A 24,244-nucleotide genomic window follows, 5' to 3' on the forward strand; every position below is an offset into this window, starting at 1 on the left:
ACTCCATCGGAGCTACACTGTCTTGCTGTTCTTTTGATTCTGGCCATAGTGTCCTGCACAGACACGGAAACGGTCGGATTCGGAGAAGTTCGCAAAGCAGGGTCTTTGGCCAAGCATTCGGCACTGCTAGTTCTAGACTCAGCCGTCCCCGGTGACCGGCTGATCACTATCCTACGCCGTGCCGCATGCAATTGGGGAACCATTTTTTCGAAAACAAAGAAAAAATGAAGAGTAAAAAGAAAATACAGGCGTTACCTTTAGAAGAAGGGAGAAAGACGCCTGGTTGACTAAAGAACAGTCGAACTGGTAGCCGAGTGTCGGATGCTTGAAAAACGCTTAGGGAATTTTGAGATTCTTTAAGTAAAAAAGTCCAAGATTCTCCAGAGATTCGCCAAGGTGTGAATCCAAGAGGGGGTCAAACCTTACTATTTATAGGGGGGTAAAAACCCTAATTTTTCCCTCAAGTAATTTTTGAATCTGACCACTCAGATACTGACACCTGTCACAGGAGTCGCGTGCAATGCACGTGTCCCCTGTGAGGGGCAAATGATTTGGGTATTTTATACCCGGCCAAGTGGCCCAATCAGAAAGTGCCACGTGTCCTCCATATAGGTGCCATTTGGACCTACGGAATGATGACACGTGGAGGGAGGACTCTTCTCCGTCCTACGTGGACTGAAGGTCCAGCAGGGACCATTCAGTCGGCGACACGTGTCACCCAAAAGGTGCTTCAGAATCCTTTTGGGCACAGTGACACGTGTCACTCAGGTATTGGCCCTGGGATGGCGGCCTTCTAAGGCCCAAATCCCGAGGCGCCGCAAAACGGCGTGACCTAACTCCTAGGTCACGAGATCCTAGGAGGGCACACTCTTCCCTATAAATAGGGACATTACGTCATTTATGACGAGACACGAAAAAAGAGAGAATTTTTGACACACAATACGAGACAATACGTCACTTACCACAGAGCTGTCGTTTTCAAGGAACACACAGCACTTTACCTGAGCTTGGAATCCAAGCAGATAACTTTACTTCCGCACATTTTATCTCCGAATATTTACTGACTTAGTCTTCGGAGGCGGACCACCGACCATCCGGCGGTCCGTTTGCTTTGCAGGTACAGGCATCTTCAGTTGGATCCAGTTTCAGTGTTGTAACTCTCCCGAGGGACAAAAACCCCCGAAACAATTTACTTTCTCTATTCTTGTTCGAACTTGAGCATGTAATTTCAGCATACTCTTCAACTTAGACTCGGCATCTTTGTGAATTAACTCACCCTTAGGCAATGGAACAAGATCAATTGGAAGTTTCGGATTGACTCCATAGACTACCTCAAAAGGACTATGTTTGGTAGCATATGTAGGTGATCTATTATAAGCAAACTCCGCATGAGCTAACTTGATGTCCCAATCCTTTTGTGTCTTACTCACTAACCCACGCAAAAGCGCACCAAGAGTACGATTAGTAACCTCGGTTTGTCCATCAGTTTGTGGATGGTACGATGTACTAAAGAGCAATTTAGTTCCCACAAGCTTCCATAGAGACTTCCAAAAGAAACTCATGAACTTTGTATCTCGATCATTCACAATAGTTTTCGGAATTCCATGCAATCTAACAATCTCTTTAAAGTATAATTCCGCCACTTTTATAGCATCATCCACTTTGTGACAAGGAACAAAATGAGCCATCTTAGAGAACCTATCCACAACAACCATAATAGAGTCTTTCCCCCGTTGTGTTCTCGGCAATCCCACAATAAAATCCATAGAAATATGACCTAGAAGGCCAAGGTACGAGTAATGCAAATGATCAAGTCCATGAATCCAATGCTAGGGAGTTAATTCTGTCCAAAGCTTATTTCGATATTACTCCTATGGATTTTGGTGTGCATGGTCCACATACGTCCTCTAATGGTTGCACTTTGCTAAGTGTGACTAATTATCTTGCAAGCAATTGACGAGCTGTTTCGAGGAGGTTTTCAAGCTGGTAGTTAAGCTCATTTAAGGAGTATTATTAGGAGTTTTCTTCTGATTTATTTTAGGGAATAAAGCAGCGTTAATTAGGAGTGAATTATGGACGAATCAAGGGCGTGAATCAAGGGCTGTTTGAATGATACATTTGAACAGTTTTGAGGGTTAATTGCTGGACGTTTTTTTCTCCTTATTTTTAGCTCATTTGTTTGAATTAAGTTAATGATTGTAATGGGGATTAATTTGGACGATTATGAGCCAATTAATTTGCCTTTTATTTCTGTTTTCCCTTAGTTAAATATAGGTGCAAATGATGATGTACTAAGCTATAAATAGCGTGCTATTTGATCAATGAGATACATCAGATTATTGCATAAACTTCTAAGTTTGTTTTGTTAATTTCGACTTGTGTGAGTTGGAGTTGTTTCCCCAAATTTGCGAGTTTCCAAATTTGAAGAGTTTGAGTTTTAGTGAGAGTTCCTAAAACTAAAGCTTGTAGTTGTTGAATAGGTGAGAGTTCCCTAGCCTCTACTACGCCTAAACAAGTGAGTGAGTGTTCCTCTTTGTTATATCCTCAAGTTAAGGGTGAGAGTTCCCCTAAACTTATTTGATTACTCTAAACTATCATCCCTAAATCAACCTAAACACATCACACGAATTCTAATCCTTTTGTGAGCAAGTTATCCATCTTGTTTACACATCATTTGGCGCGTCAGGTAGGGGGAGAGTTTTCTCAAATTCTTCCAAAAGGGTCGAATACCTACATACCATGGGAGAAAATCAAGAATTGAGGTTGGCTTTGGATGCTCTCAATCGATCCATTGCTAGTCAAGAGAGGTTGGCCGAAACCAATGCCAATCTACAAGGGAATCTTGCTGCCTTGATGGCAAGACTCATGAACGAGCAAGATAGAAGAGATCAAGGTGATGATCCTCCACCTAGGAGGGAAGATAGGAGTCTCAAAGTGGACGTTCCTGCCTTTGATGGGACACTTGATCCGGAAAAGTACTTGGAATGGGAAAAATCTCTGGAGAGGTACTTTGAGTACAAAGATATTCAAGAGGAGGAAAAGAGGTACAAAATAGCCAAGGTGAAATTAAAAGGCTATGGTGACAATTGGTTGCAAGGAGAACAGAGGGGACGTACCCTTAGGGGCAAGGCTTCCATTTCAACTTGGAGCAAGTTGAAGAAAAGAATGAGGGATCGTTTTATTCCTCACAATTATAAGCAAAGCCAATACGTGAAGTGGAGCACTTTGCAACAAAATGGCGATCCGGTTGAAGACTACATCAAGGAGTTTGATAGACTTGCTATTGTGTGTGAAATCACGGAGAATGAAGAACTCAAGATAGGACGTTTTTTGTCTGGGTTGGATCAAGAGTTGCAAGAGAAACTTGAAGGTTATACCAATTTGACCTTCGTAGATGCTTGTAAACTTGTGGTCAAATTTGATTCGAAGAGAAAGAAGAAGAAGCCGATTTACACCCCTCAAGTGACACGAAAACCAACCTTCCCTATAAAGGATGGTTCTTCTTTTGTCAAACCCAACGACCCCCCTAAGAAAGACAAGAAAGATTTCAAGCTAAGTGACATTGTTTGTTACAAGTGCGGAGGAAGAGGTCACTTCAAGAAGGATTGTCCTAATTCAAGAGCTTTGACTATGCAAGAGATAAAGCTTATTGCTAATCAGACTATTAGTTGGGAAGAGTTCGTGGTTGAAGAAGTTGAGGATGTGAATCCTACTGAGGAAAACGAGGAGGAAGATCAATGTTTCCCCGAAGAGGAGGCCAAAACCAATCTGGTTGTGAGAAGGGCGTTGCAAGCTCGTGTGGAGGAACCCTTAGCACCGCAAAGGCAACACATTTTCATCACCAAGTGCAAGGTTAAAGGCGAGGTATGTGATTTAATTGTTGATGGTGGTAGTGAAGCAAATACGGTTTCCAAAACTTTGGTAACTAGGCTTGGGCTTACAACTATAAATCACCCACATCCTTATAAGTTGAGTTGGTTAGACTCTAATTCAAGCACGGGGGTTAGAAAACAATGCATGGTTAGTTTTTCCATTGGATCTTATCATGATACTCAATTGTGTGATGTTGTGTCTATGGATGCTTGTCATATTTTGCTTGGTAGGCCTTGGCAAACTGATCGTAATTCTCAACATGATGGGTACCATAACACTTACACTATAACTCACCAAGGTAAACAAAAAAAATTGCACCCTTTACCACCCCCACGGTTTTCACTAAAACCTAAACAGTCTAAAGAGGTGTCATTGCTTACTCTTAAAGAATTTGAAAGAGAAATTGATGGTGAGGATGAGTTGTACTTGTTGTATTCGAAGGAAGTCCACGAAAAATTTGTTAGTCAAAACCCTAATTTGGCTAAGCTGATTAAGGACTTTGAGGATGTTTTTCCCGATGAGTTACCTAACGGATTACCACCTTTGAGGGGAATTGAACATCAAATTGATCTCATTCCCGGCGCACCTTTACCTAACAAACCTGCCTATAGGTGTAATCCCATGGAAACTAAGGAGTTACAACGTCAAATTGAAGAATTGATGGGTATGGGGTATGTGCGTGAGTCTATGAGTCCTTGTGCTGTTCCTGCTCTTTTGGTTCCGAAAAAAGATGGTACATGGCGTATGTGTATTGATAGTAGGGCTGTTAATAACATTACTATCAAGTACAGGTTTCCGATCCCAAGGCTCGATGATATGCTTGATGAATTGAGTGGTTCTAAGGTGTTCTCCAAAATTGATTTGCGAAGTGGTTATCACCAAATTCGAATGAGAGAAGGGGATGAATGGAAGACCGCTTTCAAGACCAAGCACGGTTTGTATGAGTGGCTCGTAATGCCATTTGGGCTCACCAACGCTCCTAGCACTTTCATGAGGTTGATGAACGAGGTATTGAGACCTTTTCTTGGCAAGTTCGTGGTGGTGTATCTTGATGATATCCTTATTTATAGCAAGAATAGGGATGAACATTTGATCCATTTGTTCGAAGTTTTCACTGTATTAAGAAAGCAAAAATTGTATGGAAAACTTGAAAAATGTAATTTTATGCTATATGAGGTCACTTTTCTTGGTTACATTATTTCAGGTGAAGGCGTGAAAGTCGATCCTAGCAAGATTGAGGCTATACAGTCATGGCCTAGTCCCAAGACACTCACGGAGGTCCGTTCTTTCCATGGATTAGCTTCCTTTTATAGGAGGTTCATTCGCAATTTTAGCACTCTCATGGCTCCTATCACCGAGTGCACAAAGAAGGGTTCATTTGAATGGACTCCCCAAGCTCAAAAGGCGTTTGAGGTGATCAAAGAGAAGATGTGCAACACACCCGTCCTAGCACTTCCAGATTTCTCAAAGCCATTTGAAGTTGAGTGTGATGCAAGTGGGAAAGGAATTGGTGCTGTGCTGATTCAGGAAGGGCGTCCTATTGCCTACTTTAGTGAGAAGTTGAGCCAAGGCAAGCTAAATTATTCCACCTATGACAAGGAGTTCTATGCAATGGTGCGAGCTTTGGATCATTGGTCACATTACTTGAGGCCACAACCGTTCATACTTCACTCCGACCATGAGTCTTTGAGGTTCATCCATGGTCAAAAGAAGTTGAATTCGAGGCATGCTAAGTGGGTGGAATTCTTGCAAACATTTAACTTTTCATCCAAATATAAAAGTGGAAAGGCGAATGTTGTTGCGGATGCCTTATCTAGAAGGCATACTTTACTTGGAGTCGTTGAAGCTAAGGTCCTTGGGTTCGAATTGATCAAAACATACTACAAGGAAGATGATGATTTCAAGGCTATCTTGGAGAAATGCGTTAATGGAGTTTATGATTTATTTTCCTTACAAAATGATTTTCTTTTTAAGGGGAATAGATTATGCATTCCTAGGTGCCCAATTCGAAGTTTATTGATTCATGAGACACATGGCGGTGGTCTAGCCGGTCATTTTGGAGTCCAAAAGACTATGGAGCTTCTTCAAGCTCACTTTTATTGGCCTAACATGTTGTCTACTGTCCACCATGTTGTAGCTCGTTGCTCTACTTGTCAAAGGGCGAAGATGGTGTTCCATAAAGGTCTTTACAAGCCTTTGCCAGTACCGGAGCGACCTTGGGAAGACATCAGCATGGATTTTATTGTGGCTTTACCTAGAACTCAAAGAGGTAAGGACTCAATAATGGTGGTGGTTGATCGTTTCTCAAAGATGGCTCACTTTGTGCCGTGCCATAAAACTGACGATGCTATGAAAGTGGCAAGATTGTACTTTGATGTGATAGTGCGTTTTCATGGAGTTCCACGCACCATTGTTTCTGATCGAGACACAAAATTCCTAAGTCATTTTTGGAAGTCTTTGTGGCGCTTGATGGGAACTAAGTTGCTGTTTTCTACCTCACATCACCCACAAACTGATGGCCAAACCGAGGTGGTGAATAGAGTGCTAGGTTCTTTGCTTAGGACCTTGGTTAGTAAGAGCACCAAAGATTGGGATGTTAAGCTTGCTCATGCCGAGTTTGCTTACAATAGAACTCCTAGTGCTACTACAAAGTACTCTCCTTTTGAAGTAGTCTATGGTTCTAATCCCTATGTTCCAATTGATCTCATAGCTCTACCACAAGACAAGTTCGTGCATGGAGGCGCCAAAGAACAGGCCGAGTTCATGATCAAAATCCACAAGGAAGTGAGAAAGAACATCGAGAAGGCTAATGAAATCTACAAGAAGCAAGCTAACAAAAGAGTCAAAAACGTGAAAAGCTTTGAAGTTGGTGACTTAGTGTGGATCTACATGAGAAAAGAAAGGTTTCCAGCTCAAAGGAAGAACAAACTCATGCCACGAGCCGAGGGTCCATTTGAGGTGGTGGAAAAGATCAATGACAATGCCTACAAAGTTGATTTGGGAGGTAAGTATGGGGTTTCAAGCACGTTCAATGTGGGAGATCTAGCACCATACTATGATGATGAAGAATTGAGGGCAATTCCTTTCGAAGAAGGGGAGGATGACCTAGAAGGCCAAGGTACGAGTAATGCAAATGATCAAGTCCATGAATCCAATGCTAGGGAGTTAATTCTGTCCAAAGCTTATTTCGATATTACTCCTATGGATTTTGGTGTGCATGGTCCACATACGTCCTCTAATGGTTGCACTTTGCTAAGTGTGACTAATTATCTTGCAAGCAATTGACGAGCTGTTTCGAGGAGGTTTTCAAGCTGGTAGTTAAGCTCATTTAAGGAGTATTATTAGGAGTTTTCTTCTGATTTATTTTAGGGAATAAAGCAGCGTTAATTAGGAGTGAATTATGGACGAATCAAGGGCGTGAATCAAGGGCTGTTTGAATGATACATTTGAACAGTTTTGAGGGTTAATTGCTGGACGTTTTTTTCTCCTTATTTTTAGCTCATTTGTTTGAATTAAGTTAATGATTGTAATGGGGATTAATTTGGACGATTATGAGCCAATTAATTTGCCTTTTATTTCTGTTTTCCCTTAGTTAAATATAGGTGCAAATGATGATGTACTAAGCTATAAATAGCGTGCTATTTGATCAATGAGATACATCAGATTATTGCATAAACTTCTAAGTTTGTTTTGTTAATTTCGACTTGTGTGAGTTGGAGTTGTTTCCCCAAATTTGCGAGTTTCCAAATTTGAAGAGTTTGAGTTTTAGTGAGAGTTCCTAAAACTAAAGCTTGTAGTTGTTGAATAGGTGAGAGTTCCCTAGCCTCTACTACGCCTAAACAAGTGAGTGAGTGTTCCTCTTTGTTATATCCTCAAGTTAAGGGTGAGAGTTCCCCTAAACTTATTTGATTACTCTAAACTATCATCCCTAAATCAACCTAAACACATCACACGAATTCTAATCCTTTTGTGAGCAAGTTATCCATCTTGTTTACACATCAAAATATCTTCCCAAGGTGAATCTGGAACAGGTAAAGGAGTATACAAGCCTTGATGAAAAGTAGCCTTCCTTTTTTGACAAGTTGCACACCTAGAAATAACTAGTTGCACATCCGTGAGCATCTTAGGCCAATAGAAGTGTTCTTGTAACATACTCAAGGTCTTTGTAATGCCAAAGTGACCAGCAATTCCTCCCCCATGAGCTTCTCTAACAACTAGCTCTCTAATAGAACACTTAGGAAGACAAAGTCGATTTCCCTTGAAAAGAAAACCATCTTGCAGCAAATAAGAACCCACGACTCCTTTAGAACACTCTTCAATCAATGTAGCAAAATCATCATCACCTTTGTAGTATTCTTTGATCAATTCAAAACCAAGTAGCTTGCTATTTAGAATTCCAATCAAAGTGTATCTTCTAGATAATGCATCAGCCACAACATTCGATTTCCCTTCTTTGTACTTTGAAGAAAAATTAAATGATTGTAAAAATTCAACCCACGTAGCATGTCTAGGATTGAGCTTTTGTTGTCCATGTATGTACTTCAATGCTTCATGATCAGAATGCAACACAAAGTGATTAGGTCGGAGATAATGACTCCAATGATCTAAAGCTCTAACAATGGCATAGAACTCTTTATCATAAGTAGAATAGTTCAATCGAGCTCCTCCCAATTTCTCACTGAAATATGCAATAGGCCTCTTCTTTTGGAGTAAAACTGCTCCAATTCCAACTCCACTAGCATCGGTTTCAACTTCAAAAGGACTTGAGAAATCTGGTAACGCAAGTATAGGTGCTTCACATAGCTTCTTTTTAACCAACTCAAACTCACTTTGAGCTTCTTTAGTCCATTCGAATTTACCCTTGTCCTTCTTCAAACATTCGGTCATAGGCGCCACAATACTTGAGAAATTCTTGACAAATCTTCTATAGAACGAAGCTAGACCATGAAAAGACCTTACTTCACTCATATTAGTAGGAATAGGCCAAGGTTTAATAGCCTCTACTTTTGAATGATCAACTGAAACTCCATCCTTTGATACAACATAACCAAGAAAAGTAACACTAGACACTAAGAAGTAGCATTTTTCAAGCTTAGCATAGAGTTTCTTCTCTCTTAACACTTCAAACACACTTGTTAGATTATTTAGATGATCATGCAAATTTTTAGAGTATATCAGAATATCATCTAAATAAACAACAACAAACTTGCCAAGGAAAGGTTTAAGTACCTCATGCATCAACCTCATGAAAGTGCTAGGTGCATTAGTGAGTCCAAACGGCATCACCAACCATTCATACAACCCTAACTTAGTCTTGAATGCTGTCTTCCACTCATCTCCTTCTCTCATTCGAATTTGATGAGAACCACTCATAAGATCAATCTTAGAAAACAACTTTGAACCATGTAGTTCATCAAGTAGATCATCTAACCTCGGAATAGGAAATCGGTATTTGATAGTGATGTTATTCACACTCCTACTATCAATACACATGCGCCAACTCCCATCTTTCTTTGGGACAAGTAAAGTAGGCACGGCACAAGGGCTCATACTTTCCCTCACGTATCCTCTAGTCATAAGCTCTTCAATTTGCCTTTGCATCTCCTTTGTTTCTTCCGGATTACTTCTATAGGCTGCCTTATTAGGTAATGGTGCTCCCGGAATCAAGTCAGTTTGGTGCTCTATCCCACGAATAGGAGGTAGTCCCGAAGGTAATTCCTTAGGAAAGACATCCTTGAATTCTTCTAAAACAGATTCCAATTCATACGGCCTCTTTGCTTGTTTATCTTGATCAATTCGAATCTCATTAGAAACAAGTATATATACCACATTGTTGCTGCAAATCTCTTTTTCTAATTCCCTCTCACTAATCAAATAAGAACTCTTCGAATTAGAGGTAACATTAGAAGACTTGTTTCTTATCAAAGGTTTTAAAGCAACCGGTCTCTCTTTTTCTCCTTTTCTCACAACATACACATTAGTGGTTGGTCACATTGCAACTAATTGTCCATCAAAAAGAGTAATGACTGCTCAAGAGTGGGAACAAGAACAAGCTAAGTGTGAGCAGGGTAGTGACTATGAAGAAAAGAACGAAGAGGAAAACTGACGTGTAAACAAGATGAGAAACCTTGTTACAAAAGATGAATTAAAGAAGGTCAATCGAATTTTAAGTATTGTTTTAGGATGATCAGTTTAGTTAGGGGAACACTCACCCTAAGCTAAGGATATAGCAAAGAGGAACTCTCACTCAATTGCTTGGGGTAGTTTAGACAAGGGAACTCTCACCAAATCACAAACTACAAGTCTTAACCTTGGGAACTCTCACCAAAGTTAGTACTCTTCAAATCTGAACACTCAAATTTGGACACAAAAAGTGAACTAAACACAAGTCACTTCCATTAAACAAACTCACGTTTTAGGCAAAATTTCTTGGATGATTTTTCATTCATTCAAAGTATGCTATATATAGCATTTACATCATTCACTACAACCTTTCACTTGCCCATTTTAATTAACAAAACAAAATAAACAGAACGAAATTAACTAAGGGAATAAGTGGCTCATAACCGTCCAACTTAACTCCCATTACACACATAATTAAACTACCAAATTATGCTAAAGACTAGGCTTGAAACAAGGGAAAATGACCAGCCAAAATAAGCATCCAAAGAGCATCAAACACACGCCCAAAACAGCCCCATTCTTCAAGCTTGTAACTCCCATTTTAATTCCTTGATTCACGCCCCTTTATTCCAGCAACAACTCTGAAATAAAACCCACATAACCCCCAAATAATGAGGTGCAATATTCAGCCAACAAATCCCATAACTTACGCCTAACAAGTGCCACAAATCACGCCTCTTTAATCAGCCCCAATAAGCTTGAAAACCGTCACTTGCTAGATGCTTGTTACAAGGTTAATTACACTAAGTGAAGTGCAACCCTTTGTAAGAATATTTGGACCAAAACCGTGCATAGGATTAAAGAAAGATTTGGACAAAAATAATTCTTTATCACCTTGAACACTAACACCGTTTTGAACCTCTTCATCTTGGACAATTGACCCTTGACTATCTTGAACATGATCATTAGAGTCTTGACCATATTGGTCATCCTCCTCTTCTTCAAAAGGAATTGCCCTCAATTCGTCATCATCAAAGTAAGGAGCAAGATCACCAACGTTGAATGTACTTGAGACACCAAATTGGCCCCCCAAATCAACTTTGTATGCATTGTCACTGATCTTCCCCACGATCTCAAATGGACCCTCGGCTCTTGGCATTAGCTTGTTCTTTCTTTTGCTAGGAATTCTTTCTTTTCTCATGTAGATCCACACTAAGTCACCAACTTCGAATTGCTTCACATTTTTCACTCTCTTGTTGGCTTGTTTCTTGTAGACTTCATTTGCTTTCTCAATATTCTTCCTAACTTCCTTGTGGACCTTTAACATGAACTCGGCTTGTTCCTTAGCTCCACCATGAACGAACTTGTCTTGTGGCAAAGCTATGAGATCAATAGGAACATAAGGATTGACACCATAGACCACTTCAAAAGGAGAGTACTTTGTAGTAGCACTAGGAGTCCTATTGTAAGCAAACTCGGCATGAGCTAACTTGACATCCCAATCCTTAGTACTCTTACTAACCAAGGTCCTAAGCAAAGAACCAAGTATTCTATTCACCACTTCAGTTTGCCCATCGGTTTGTGGATGGTGTGAAGTAGAAAACAGCAGCTTTGTTCCCATTAGGCGCCATATTGACTTCCAAAAATGACTAAGGAACTTTGTATCACGATCAGACACAATGGTGCGTGGTACCCCATGAAAACGAACCACTTCTTCAAAATATAACTTAGCCACTTTCATGGCATCTTCAGTTTTATGGCAAGGAATGAAATGAGCCATCTTTGAAAATCGATCAACAACCACCATGATTGAGTCTTTACCCCTTTGAGTCCTAGGTAAAGCCACAATGAAATCCATGCTTACATCTTCCCAAGGTCTTTCCGGAATTGGCAATGGCTTGTAAAGACCTTTGTGAAACACCATCTTGGCCCTTTGACAAGTAGAACAACGACTAACCACATGATGAACCGTGGCTAACATTTTGGGCCAATAAAAGTGAGCTTGAAGAAGCTCCATTGTTTTTTGAATCCCAACGTGACCAGCTAGACCTCCTCCATGAGCCTCATGAATCAACAAGCTTCTAATTGGACACTTCGGAATGCATAATCTATTTCCCTTAAAAAGAAAGCCATCATGTAAGGAAAATAAATCATATACTCCATGAACACACCTCTCTAAGATGCCATTAAAATCGCCATCTTCCTTGTAGTATTCCTTGATCAAATCAAAACCAAGGACCTTTGCTTCAACAACACCAAGCAAATTATGCCTCCTAGATAAGGCATCCGCAACAACATTAGCTTTTCCACTCTTGTATTTAGAGGAAAAATTAAATGTTTGCAAGAATTCAACCCATTTAGCATGTCTTGAATTCAGCTTCTTTTGACCATGAATGAATCTCAAGGACTCATGATCGGAATGCAATATGAACGGTTGTGGCCTCAAGTAATGTGACCAATGATCTAGAGCTCTTACCATAGCATAGAACTCTTTATCATAGGTGGAATAATTCAACTTGCCTTGACTCAACTTCTCACTGAAATATGCAATTGGACGTCCTTCTTGAATTAGAACTGCTCCAATCCCCTTCCCACTTGCATCACATTCAACTTCAAATGGCTTGGAAAAATCCGGGAGTGCAAGAATAGGAGTGTTGCACATCTTCTCCTTGACTGCTTCAAACGCCTCTTGAGCTTGAGGAGTCCACTCAAATGAACCCTTCTTTGTGCACTCGGTGATAGGAGCCATGAGAGTGCTAAAATTGCGAATGAACCTCCTATAAAAGGAAGCTAATCCATGAAAGGAACGGACCTCCGTGAGTGTTTTTGGACTCGGCCAGGACTGAATAGCCTCAATCTTGCTAGGATCAACTTTCACGCCATTACCTGAAACTATGTAACCAAGAAAAGTGACCTCATATAACATAAAATCACATTTTTCAAGTTTTCCATACAATTTTTGCTTTCTCAAAACAGAAAAAACTTGAAATAGATGATCTAAATGTTCATCCTCATTTTTAGAGTAAATAAGGATATCATCAAGGTACACCACCACAAACTTGCCAAGAAATGGCCTCAACACCTCGTTCATCAACCTCATGAAAGTGCTAGGGGCATTTGTAAGGCCAAACGGCATCACGAGCCATTCATACAACCCATGCTTTGTCTTGAATGCAGTCTTCCATTCATCACCTTCCCTCATACGAATTTGATGGTAACCACTTCTCAAATCAACCTTTGAGAATAGTCTTGAACCACTCAATTCGTCCAACATATCATCAAGCCTTGGAATTGGAAACCTGTACTTGATGGTAATATTGTTAACAGCTCTACTATCAATACACATGCGCCAAGTACCATCCTTTTTAGGGACCAACAAAGCAGGAACCGCACATGGACTCATAGACTCACGCACATAACCCATACCCATCAATTCTTCAATTTGTCTTTGCAACTCCTTAGTTTCTAAAGGGTTACATCTATAGGCAGGTTTATTTGGTAGAGGTGCGCCTGGAATGAGATCAATTTGATGCTCAATTCCTCTCAAGGGTGGTAATCCCTTAGGTAACTCATCAGGAAAAACATCCTCAAACTCCTTAATCAATTTTGCAAGTTTAGGATTTTGACTCACAAATTTTTCATGGATTTCTTTAGAGTACAACATGAATATCTCTCCCTCACCTTCAAACTCCCTCTCAAATTCTTTACAAGACAACAAAGAAATTTGTGGTTTTTGTGGTTGTGAAAACCGTGGGGGTGGTAATGGGTGCAATTTTTTTTGTTTCCCTTGGTGAGTGATAGTGTAAGTGTTATGGTACCCATCATGAATTGATTTTTTATCAGATTGCCATGGTCTACCAAGAAGAATGTGACAAGCATCCATTAAAACAACATCACACAATTGACTATCATGATATGAACCAATAGAAAAATTCACCAAGCATTGCTTCCTAACCCCGGTACTAGCATTAGAATCTAACCAACTCAACTTGTAAGGGTGTGGATGATTAGTGGTGGTAAGACCAAGTCTAGTCACTAAAGTTTTTGACACAGTATTAGCCTCACTACCCCCATCAATAATCAAATCACATACCTCGTCACCAATTTTACATTTGGTGATGAAAATGTGTTGTCTTTGTGGCGCCAAAGGTTCCTCCACACGAGCTTGCAATGCCCTTCTCACCACTAGGTTGGTCTTGTCCTCCCTCTCAGGAAAGCAATCACTATCTTCATCCTCTTCATTGGGAGTTTCGGCCTCCCCTTCTTCAGACTCAATTTCCTCCCAATTGATGTTTTGGGTGGCTATGAGTTTAACCTCTTGCATGGTTAGGGCTCTTGAATTAGGACAATCTTTTTTGTAATGTCCTCTACCTCCACACTTGTAACATACAATGTCACTAAGCTTGAAGTCTTTTGTGTTCTTCTTAGGTGGTTCATTAGGTCTACTAAAAGAAGAACCCTCCTTCAAGGGAAAGGGTGGTTTACGCACCACTGGAGTAGTGGTAGGCGTTTTCTTCTTTTTCCTTTTAGCATCAAACTTTGTCACAAGTTTGCAAGCTTCCACAAACGTGAGGTTAGTGTAACCTTCAAGTTTGTCTTGTAACTCTTGATCCAACCCAGCTACAAAACGTCCCAACTTCAGTTCTTCATTTTCAGTCACCTCACACACAATGGCAAGCCTATCAAACTCTTTGATATAGTCTTCTACAGAGTCACCATTCTGTTGCATAAGTACTCCACTTCACATATTGACTTTGCTTGTAATTGTGAGGAATGAAACGATCTCTCATTCTTTTCTTCAGCTTTTCCCAAGTGGAAATGTGAGCCTTACCCCTAAGGGTACGTGCCCTTTGCTCTCCTTGCAACCAACTGTCACCATAGCCCTTCAGTTTGACTTTGGCTATCTTGTACTGTTGGACTTCCTCATGGATGCCCTTGTACTCAAAGTATCTTTCTAAGGATTTCTCCCACTCCAAGTACTTCTCAGGATCAAGTGAACCATCAAAGGATGGAACGTCCACTTTGAGACTCCTATCTTCCCTCCTAGGTGGAGGTTCTTCACCTTGTTCTCTTCTATCTTGCTCGTTCATGAGTCTTGCCATCAAGGCAGCAAGATTCCCTTGTAGATTGGCATTGGTTTCGGCCAACCTCTCTTGACTAGCAATGGATCGATTGAGAGCATCCAAAGCCAACCTCAAGTCTTGATTTTCCCCCATGGTATGTAGGTATTCGGCCCCTTTGGAAGAATTTGAGAAAACTCTCCCCCTACCTGACGCGCCAAATGACGTGTAAACAAGATGAGAAACCTTGTTACAAAAGATGAATTAAAGAAGGTCAATCGAATTTTAAGTATTGTTTTAGGATGATCAGTTTAGTTAGGGGAACACTCACCCTAAGCTAAGGATATAGCAAAGAGGAACTCTCACTCAATTGCTTGGGGTAGTTTAGACAAGGGAACTCTCACCAAATCACAAACTACAAGTCTTAACCTTGGGAACTCTCACCAAAGTTAGTACTCTTCAAATCTGAACACTCAAATTTGGACACAAAAAGTGAACTAAACACAAGTCACTTCCATTAAACAAACTCACGTTTTAGGCAAAATTTCTTGGATGATTTTTCATTCATTCAAAGTATGCTATATATAGCATTTACATCATTCACTACAACCTTTCACTTGCCCATTTTAATTAACAAAACAAAATAAACAGAACGAAATTAACTAAGGGAATAAGTGGCTCATAACCGTCCAACTTAACTCCCATTACACACATAATTAAACTACCAAATTATGCTAAAGACTAGGCTTGAAACAAGGGAAAATGACCAGCCAAAATAAGCATCCAAAGAGCATCAAACACACGCCCAAAACAGCCCCATTCTTCAAGCTTGTAACTCCCATTTTAATTCCTTGATTCACGCCCCTTTATTCCAGCAACAACTCTGAAATAAAACCCACATAACCCCCAAATAATGAGGTGCAATATTCAGCCAACAAATCCCATAACTTACGCCTAACAAGTGCCACAAATCACGCCTCTTTAATCAGCCCCAATAAGCTTGAAAACCGTCACTTGCTAGATGCTTGTTACAAGGTTAATTACACTAAGTGAAGTGCAACCCTTTGTAAGAATATTTGGACCAAAACCGTGCATAGGATTAAAGAAAGATTTGGACAAAAATAATTCTTTATCACCTTGAACACTAACACCGTTTTGAACCTCTTCATCTTGGACAATTGACCCTTGACTATCTTGAACATGATCATTAGAGTCTTGACCATATTGGTCAAAAACTTTGAAGAAGAGGAGGGGCATATTGACGAAATTGATCCCGAGACTCATGGTCAAAGTTTGGTTCTAAGAAGGGCGCTACACTCTAAAACCGTACCTATGGAAAACAATCAAAGGGAGAAAATCATTCTTACAAGGTGCAAGGTAGAAGATAGGTTGTGTGACATGATCATAGACACGGGGAGTTGCACTAATGTGGTATCTACTACTTTGGTAGACAAATTGAAGTGGCCAACTACTGAACATCCAAGCCCTTATAAGCTTCATTGATGTGAATTATTGATCCGAAAATCAACAAAACACAAGGGATATGTTTAAGTCTAATTCTATACAGGAAATCCACCAAGAATTAAACAAAAACTAAGATTAATCAATTAAGAATCCACCTAATTAATCAATCCAAACGAATGTTTTAACTAAAACAAGCAAAACAGCAATTGATAGCAATCAACCAAAACTCAAGTATGCAACTTAAGAAATAAATCTGAATATTAATCTATGTATCTTTATTTGTGTGTTTACAGCCCTATTTATAAGACTTAGTTTACCTAGGAAGATTAGGACAAGTCCCTAATTCAATCCTATTTAAACTAGAATTCTAACTTGCTTGAAGAGCAAGCACCTTGGCGCACAAGCATACACCAAACTGATTTATTTTGCTAACTAACTGATTTTTAAAGCAACTAAATAAATAAATAAAAATTAAAGAATTAAATAAAGATTAAAGATCCTAATGCTTGAACCAAGAAAAACCCTTTCAAGTGAAAGGTAAAAACTTGTAAGCAAAATCTAAGTAAAGAAAATTCAAGAAAGTTCAAGAAAGTGAACTAGACTCCAAGAAAAGCCACTAAGCAAACCGTGGCTTTGCTTTGATATCCAAGAAAGTGTCCATGCAATGCTTGGCTTGAATCAATGTTTAGGGACAAGTTATCTTGATGCATGATAAGCAAATCTTCGAAGTTCTCCATGCTTAGACTTGCATCATCCTCCTCTTCTTCGAAAGAATTTGTCCTCAAATCTCGAAGTTCTTCATCAGGAATATACTTAGCCAAATCGCCAACATTGAATGTAGCACTAACTCCATATTCTCCCGGAAGTTCTAACTTATAAGCATTGTCATTGATCTTCTCAACAATCTTGAAAGGACCTTCACTTCTAGGCATCAACTTATTCTTGCGTTTTCCTGGAAATCTTTCCTTTCTCAAATGTAACCATACCAAGTCTCCAACATTGTAACCTTGTTGCTTTCTATGCTTGTTTGCTCTAGCTTTGTACATGTCATTTACTTTCTCTATTCTTGTTCGAACTTGAGCATGTAATTTCAGCATACTCTTCAACTTAGACTCGACATCTTTGTGAATTAATTCACCCTTAGGCAATGGAACAAGATCAATTGGAAGTTTCGGATTGACTCCATAAACTACCTCAAAAGGACTATGTTTGGTAGCATATGTAGGTGATCTATTATAAGCAAACTCCGCATGAGCTAACTTGATGTCCCAATCCTTTTGTGTCTTACTCACTAACCCACGCAATAGCGCACCAAGAGTACGATTAGTAACCTCGGTTTGTCCATCAGTTTGTGGATGGTACGATGTACTAAAGAGCAATTTAGTTCCCACAAGCTTCCATAGAGACTTCCAAAAGAAACTCATGAACTTTGTATCTCGATCACTCACAATAGTTTTCGGAATTCCATGCAATCTAACAATCTCCTTGAAGTATAATTCCGCCACTTTCATAGCATCATCCACTTTGTGACAAGGAACAAAGTGAGCCATCTTAGAAAACCTATCCACAACAACCATAATAGAGTCTTTCCCCCGTTGTGTTCTCGGCAATCCCACAATAAAATCCATAGAAAACAACTTTGAACCATGTAGTTCATCAAGTAGATCATCTAATCTTGGAATAGGAAATCGGTATTTGATAGTGATGTTATTCACACTCCTACTATCAATACACATGCGCCAACTCCCATCTTTCTTTGGGACAAGTAAAGTAGGCACGGCACAAGGGCTCATACTTTCCCTCACGTATCCTCTAGTCATAAGCTCTTCAATTTGCCTTTGCATCTCCTTTGTTTCTTCCGGATTACTTCTATAGGCTGCCTTATTAGGTAAGGGTGCTCCCGGAATCAAGTCAATTTGATGCTCTATCCCACGAATAGGAGGTAGTCCCGGAGGTAATTCCTTAGGAAAGACATCCTTGAATTCTTCTAAAACAGATTCCAATTCATACGGCCTCTTTGCTTGTTTATCTTGATCAATTCGAATCTCATTAGAAACAAGTATATATACCACATTGTTGCTGCAAATCTCTTTTTCTAATTCCCTCTCACTAATCAAATAAGAATTCTTCGAATTAGAGGTAACATTAGAAGACTTGTTGCATATTAAAGGTTTTAAAGCAACCGGTCTCTCTTTTTCTCCTTTTCTCACAACATACACATTAGTCCTTCCATCAAACTTCAAAAATCTATCATATTGCCAAGGACGGCCTAATAGTATATGACAAGCATCCATAGGACAAACATCACACAAAACTTTATCATGAAATTTACCAATTGAAAAGGAGATTAAGGCTTGTTTAGTTACCTTAACATCACTCGAATTATTAAGCCAATGAAGCTTATAAGGGCTTGGATGTTCAGTAGTTGGCCACTTCAATTTGTCTACCAAAGTAGTAGATAACACATTAGTGCAACTCCCCGTGTCTATGATCATGTCACACAACCTATCTTCTACCTTGCACCTTGTAAGAAAGATTTTCTCCCTTTGATTGTTTTCCATAGGTACGGTTTTAGAGTGTAGCGCCCTTCTTAGAACCAAACTTTGACCATGAGTCTCGGGATTAATTTCGTCAATATGCCCCTCCTCTTCTTCAAAGTTTTCCTCTTCGTTCTTTTCTTCATAGTCACTACCCTGCTCACACTTAGCTTGTTCTTGTTCCCACTCTTGAGCAGTCATTACTCTTTTTGATGGACAATTAGTTGCAATGTGACCAACACTACCACACTTGAAGCACTTCCTATCTTCAACAAGCTTTTTAGGAGCTTCAAATTTTGATTTAGTCTCCTTGTAGTTCGAACTAGAACCACTTTTCTCCAAGCTGTTCTTCTCAAAAGGTTTAGCGAAACCCTTTACAAAGGACTTAGTGTACGTCCCTTTCTTCCCCTTTATCTGTTTTTCAACTTTCAAAGCTACCTTGCAAACATCCTCAAAGGACCAATATTGATGCAATTCAACTTTTTCAGCAATATTATCATTCAACCCCGAAATAAATCTAGCAATCTTATGCTCAACAATCTCTTCTAAGCCACATAGCATGCATAACTTTTCAAATTCACCAATATAATTCTCAACAGTCATAGAATTTTGTTTAAAAAGTTGCATCTTAAGATAAACATCTTGAATATAATCACTAGGTACGAACCTTTTTTTCATGTGCTTCTTGAGTTGTTCCCAAGTTGAGATTCTTGCACGCCCCTCCTTATGCCTCTTCTTCTTTAGATTATCATACCAAAGACTAGCATAACCGGTCAGTTTTAATTCAGCCAATTTGCATCTTTTCCTTTCATCATACTCCTTGTAATCAAAGAGTGTCTCGGCCCTTCTAATCCACTCAAAGTATTTTTCAGGTTCATTCATACTCCCATTGAATTCGGGAAGATCTAATCTAAGGTTCCTATCATCATCCTTTGGTCGATCTCTCCTCCTAGGCCTTGGTGATTCATCACTTGAGGAATAATTATTTCGTGGCCTCCTTGGGTTCCTCCTTGGTTGTTCTTCCTCACTTGAACCAGAATTAGGGTTAGAATTCCCTTTCCTTGAAGAATCTCCAGCAAGAGTATCAAGCCTTTTTAATATCTCATCCATCCTTGCTGCCAACTCGTCAATTCGCCTGTCTCTTCTAAGATTTTGAGCCTGTTCTAAGGTTAATCCCCTTGGAACTTGTGGAACCTCCTCGTCACTCATGATTCCTACACAAACCAAGTCAGTTTATGCAAAAATCTTGATTAAAAGATCGAATCTTGAAGGAAAACTAGGCAACACAAAAACCGGACTCCCAACCGCAAATCAGTGCACAAACACCAAATGTTTGAGGCTGTGTAGAACGCGTTACTCAACAAAAAATTATGAAATTTTATATGGTGATAGCTGGACGTTTTTAGAGTTCAATGCAAAAGGAATCACGCAAAAATTCCTAGCCAATTGTTCCCAGTTTAATTTTTTCCGAAGTTGCGCAAACCTGCTCTGATACCAAAGATGATGTGAATTATTGATCCGAAAATCAACAAAACACAAGGGATATGTTTAAGTCTAATTCTATACAGGAAATCCACCAAGAATTAAACAAAAACTAAGATTAATCAATTAAGAATCCACCTAATTAATCAATCCAAACGAATGTTTTAACTAAAACAAGCAAAACAGCAATTGATAGCAATCAACCAAAACTCAAGTATGCAACTTAAGAAATAAATCTGAATATTAATCTATGTATCTTTATTTGTGTGTTTACAGCCCTATTTATAAGACTTAGTTTACCTAGGAAGATTAGGACAAGTCCCTAATTCAATCCTAATTAAACTAGAATTCTAACTTGCTTGAAGAGCAAGCACCTTGGCGCACAAGCATACACCAAACTGATTTATTTTGCTAACTAACTGATTTTTAAAGCAACTAAATAAATAAATAAAAATTAAAGAATTAAATAAAGATTAAAGATCCTAATGCTTGAACCAAGAAAAACCCTTTCAAGTGAAAGGTAAAAACTTGTAAGCAAAATCTAAGTAAAGAAAATTCAAGAAAGTTCAAGAAAGTGAACTAGACTCCAAGAAAAGCCACTAAGCAAACCGTGGCTTTGCTTTGATATCCAAGAAAGTGTCCATGCAATGCTTGGCTTGAATCAATGTTTAGGGACAAGTTATCTTGATGCATGATAAGCAAATCTTCGAAGTTCTCCATGCTTAGACTTGCATCATTCATTGGCTTAATAATTCGAGTGATGTTAAGGTAACTAAACAAGCCTTAATCTCCTTTTCAATTGGTAAATTTCATGATAAAGTTTTGTGTGATGTTTGTCCTATGGATGCTTGTCATATACTATTAGGCCGTCCTTGGCAATATGTTAGATTTGTGAAGGTTGATGGAAGGACTAATGTGTATGTTGTGAGAAAAGGAGAAAAAGAGAGACCGGTTGCTTTAAAACCTTTGATAAGCAACAAGTCTTCTAATGTTACCTCTAATTCGAAGAATTCTTATTTGATTAGTGAGAGGGAATTAGAAAAAGAGATTTGCAGCAACAATGTGGTATATATACTTGTTTCTAATGAGATTCGAATTGATCAAGATAAACAAGCAAAGAGGCCGTATGAATTGGAATCTGTTTTAGAAGAATTCAAGGATGTCTTTCCTAAGGAATTACCTCCGGGACTACCTCCTATTCGTGGGATAGAGCATCAAATTGACTTGATTCCGGGAGCACCATTACCTAATAAGGCAACCTATAGAAGTAATCCGGAAGAAACAAAGGAGATGCAAAGGCAAATTGAAGAGCTTATGGCTAGAGGATACGTGAGGGAAAGTATGAGCCCTTGTGCTGTGCCTACTTTACTTGTCCCAAAGAAAGATGGGAGTTGGCGCATGTGTATTGATAGTAGGAGTGTGAATAACATCACTATCAAATACAGATTTCCGATTCCAAGGTTAGATGATCTACTTGAGGAACTACATGGTTCAAAGTTGTTTTCTAAGATTGATCTTATGAGTGGTTATCATCAAATTCGAATGAGAGAAGGAGATGAGTGGAAGACAACATTCAAGACTAAGTTAGGGTTGTATGAATGGTTGGTGATGCCGTTTGGACTCACTAATGCACCTAGCACTTTCATGAGGTTGATGCATGAGGTACTTAAACCTTTCCTTGGCAAGTTTGTTGTTGTTTATTTAGATGATATTCTAATATACTCTAAAAATTTGCATGATCATCTAAATCATCTAACAAGTGTGTTTGAAGTGTTAAGAGAGAAGAAACTCTATGCTAAGCTTGAAAAATGCTACTTCTTAGTGCCTAGTGTTACTTTTCTTGGTTATGTTGTATCAAAAGATGGAGTTTCAGTTGATCATTTTTAAAGTAGAGGCTATTAAAACTTGGCCTATTCCTACTAATATGAGTGAAGTAAGGTCTTTTCATGGTCTAGCTTTATTCTATAGAAGATTTATCAAGAATAAGTTGATGCGTAGAAGTGAAGGTCCTTTCAAGATTATTGAGAAGATCAATGACAATGCTTATAAGTTAGAACTTCCGGGAGAATATGGAGTTAGTGCTACATTCAATGTTGGCGATTTGGCTAAGTATATTTCTGATGAAGAACTTCGAGATTTGAGGACAAATTCTTTCGAAGAAGAGGAGGATGATGCAAGTCTAAGCATGGAGAACTTCGAAGATTTGCTTATCATGCATCAAGATAGTTTATCCCTAAACATTGATTCAAGCCAAGCATTGCATGGACACTTTCTTGGATATCAAAGCAAAGCCACGGTGTGCTTAGTGGCTTTTCTTGGAGTCTAGTTCACTTTCTTGAACTTTCTTGAATTTTCTTTACTTAGATTTTGCTTACAAGTTTTTACCTTTCACTTGAAAGGGTTTTTCTTGGTTCAAGCATTAGGATCTTTAATCTTTATTTAGTTGCTTTTAAAATCCGTTAGTTAGCAAAATAAATCAGTTTAGGCGTGTGCTTGTTCTCCAAGGAGATTGGCATATGCTTGTGCTCCAAGGTGCTTGCTCTTCAAGCAAGTTAGAATTCTAGTTTAATTAGGATTGAATTAGGAACTTGTCCTAATCTTCCTAGGTAAACTAAGTCTTATAAATAGGGCTGTAACACACACGAATAAATATATAGATTAATATTCAGATTTATTTCTTAAGTTGCATACTTGAGTTTTGGTTGATTGCGATCAATTGCTGTTTTGCTTGTTTTTGTTAAAACATTCGTTTGGATTGATTAATTAGGTGGATTCTTAATTGATTAATCTTAGTTTTTGTTTAATTCTTGGTGGATTTCCTGTATAGAATTCGACTTAAACATATCCCTTGTGTTTTGTTAATTTTCGGATCAATAATTCACATCAACGAAGAACGGTTGCGGTGCAGGAATTTTATATGAGTCCCCTGAGGGGGACAGATTTGAATATGCACTACGGTTTAAATTTCAAGCCTCAAATAACGAGGCGGAGTATGAAGCCCTGCTAGCCGGAATCCGCATGTGTAAGGCAGCAGGGGCAACTAAAATTGACGCCTATTCCGATTCTCAGTTGGTTGTTAGCCAGTATAAGGGAAAATATGAGGCAACTCATCCGGCTATGATCAAATATCTTCAAGCAGTCAAAGAAGAGGCTAGGGCACTTGAGGAATTCCGTCTGAATCAAGTCCCTAGGTCAGATAACAACCAGGCGGATGCGTTGTCCAAATTGGCTTCATCCGCCTGCTGTGATACGCTTCGGTCGGTCTTTTGGGAAGTTCTTGAAAAGAGAAGCATACATGAAGAGCCCATTGGAATCTTAGACCCAAGCTCTACCTGGATGGATGGCTTCCAGGCATACTTAGCAGACGGCAAACTTCCTGATTAACCACAGGAGGCAGCCGTCATGAAAAACGAGCAGCAAACTTCGAGTTAAGAAAGGGAGTGCTCTTCAAGGCGGGTTTCCTTAAACCTCTATTGAAGTGTGTTACCCCAGAAAAGTGGAAAGAAGTTCTCGAAGAATTGCATGTTGGGTACTGTGCCTCTCATATAGGCGGCAGGTCCCTAGCCGTCAGAGCCAGGCGGCATTACTTTTGGCCTACTCTTGAAGCAGACGCTAAAGAGTTGATGAAGAGATATGACAAATGCTTGAGGTTTGGCCAACTTATTCAACGCTCGGCTACTGATCTGACAACAATCCACAGCCCAG

The 24,244-nt window shown here is 39.3% G+C and overlaps 1 protein-coding gene across 1 annotated transcript; it reads left to right on the plus strand.

The window, feature by feature from the left end:
• The first annotated feature begins 2,739 nt into the window (after positions 1 to 2,739).
• Positions 2,740 to 7,158, plus strand: LOC145631419 (uncharacterized). Its single transcript, XM_081683490.1, has 2 exons — positions 2,740 to 4,606; positions 5,078 to 7,158. Exons 1-2 carry the CDS (start codon positions 2,740 to 2,742, stop codon positions 7,156 to 7,158), a joined length of 3,948 nt encoding a protein of 1,315 aa, XP_081539616.1.
• The last annotated feature ends 17,086 nt before the right edge of the window (positions 7,159 to 24,244 follow it).

Source organism: Chenopodium album, chromosome 1 (assembly GCF_948465745.1).
Source record: "Chenopodium album chromosome 1, dcCheAlbu1.1, whole genome shotgun sequence".
Taxonomy (NCBI): Eukaryota; Viridiplantae; Streptophyta; class Magnoliopsida; order Caryophyllales; family Amaranthaceae; genus Chenopodium; species Chenopodium album.

Coding starts and splice junctions, on each gene's coding strand:
- LOC145631419 (XM_081683490.1), top strand. CDS start 2,740: ATGGGAGAAAATCAAGAATTGAGGTTGGCTTTGGATGCTCTCAATCGA. Junction 4,607..5,077: donor TTTGGTTCCGAAAAAAGATG/GTACATGGCGTA, acceptor ACATTATTTCAG/GTGAAGGCGTGAAAGTCGAT.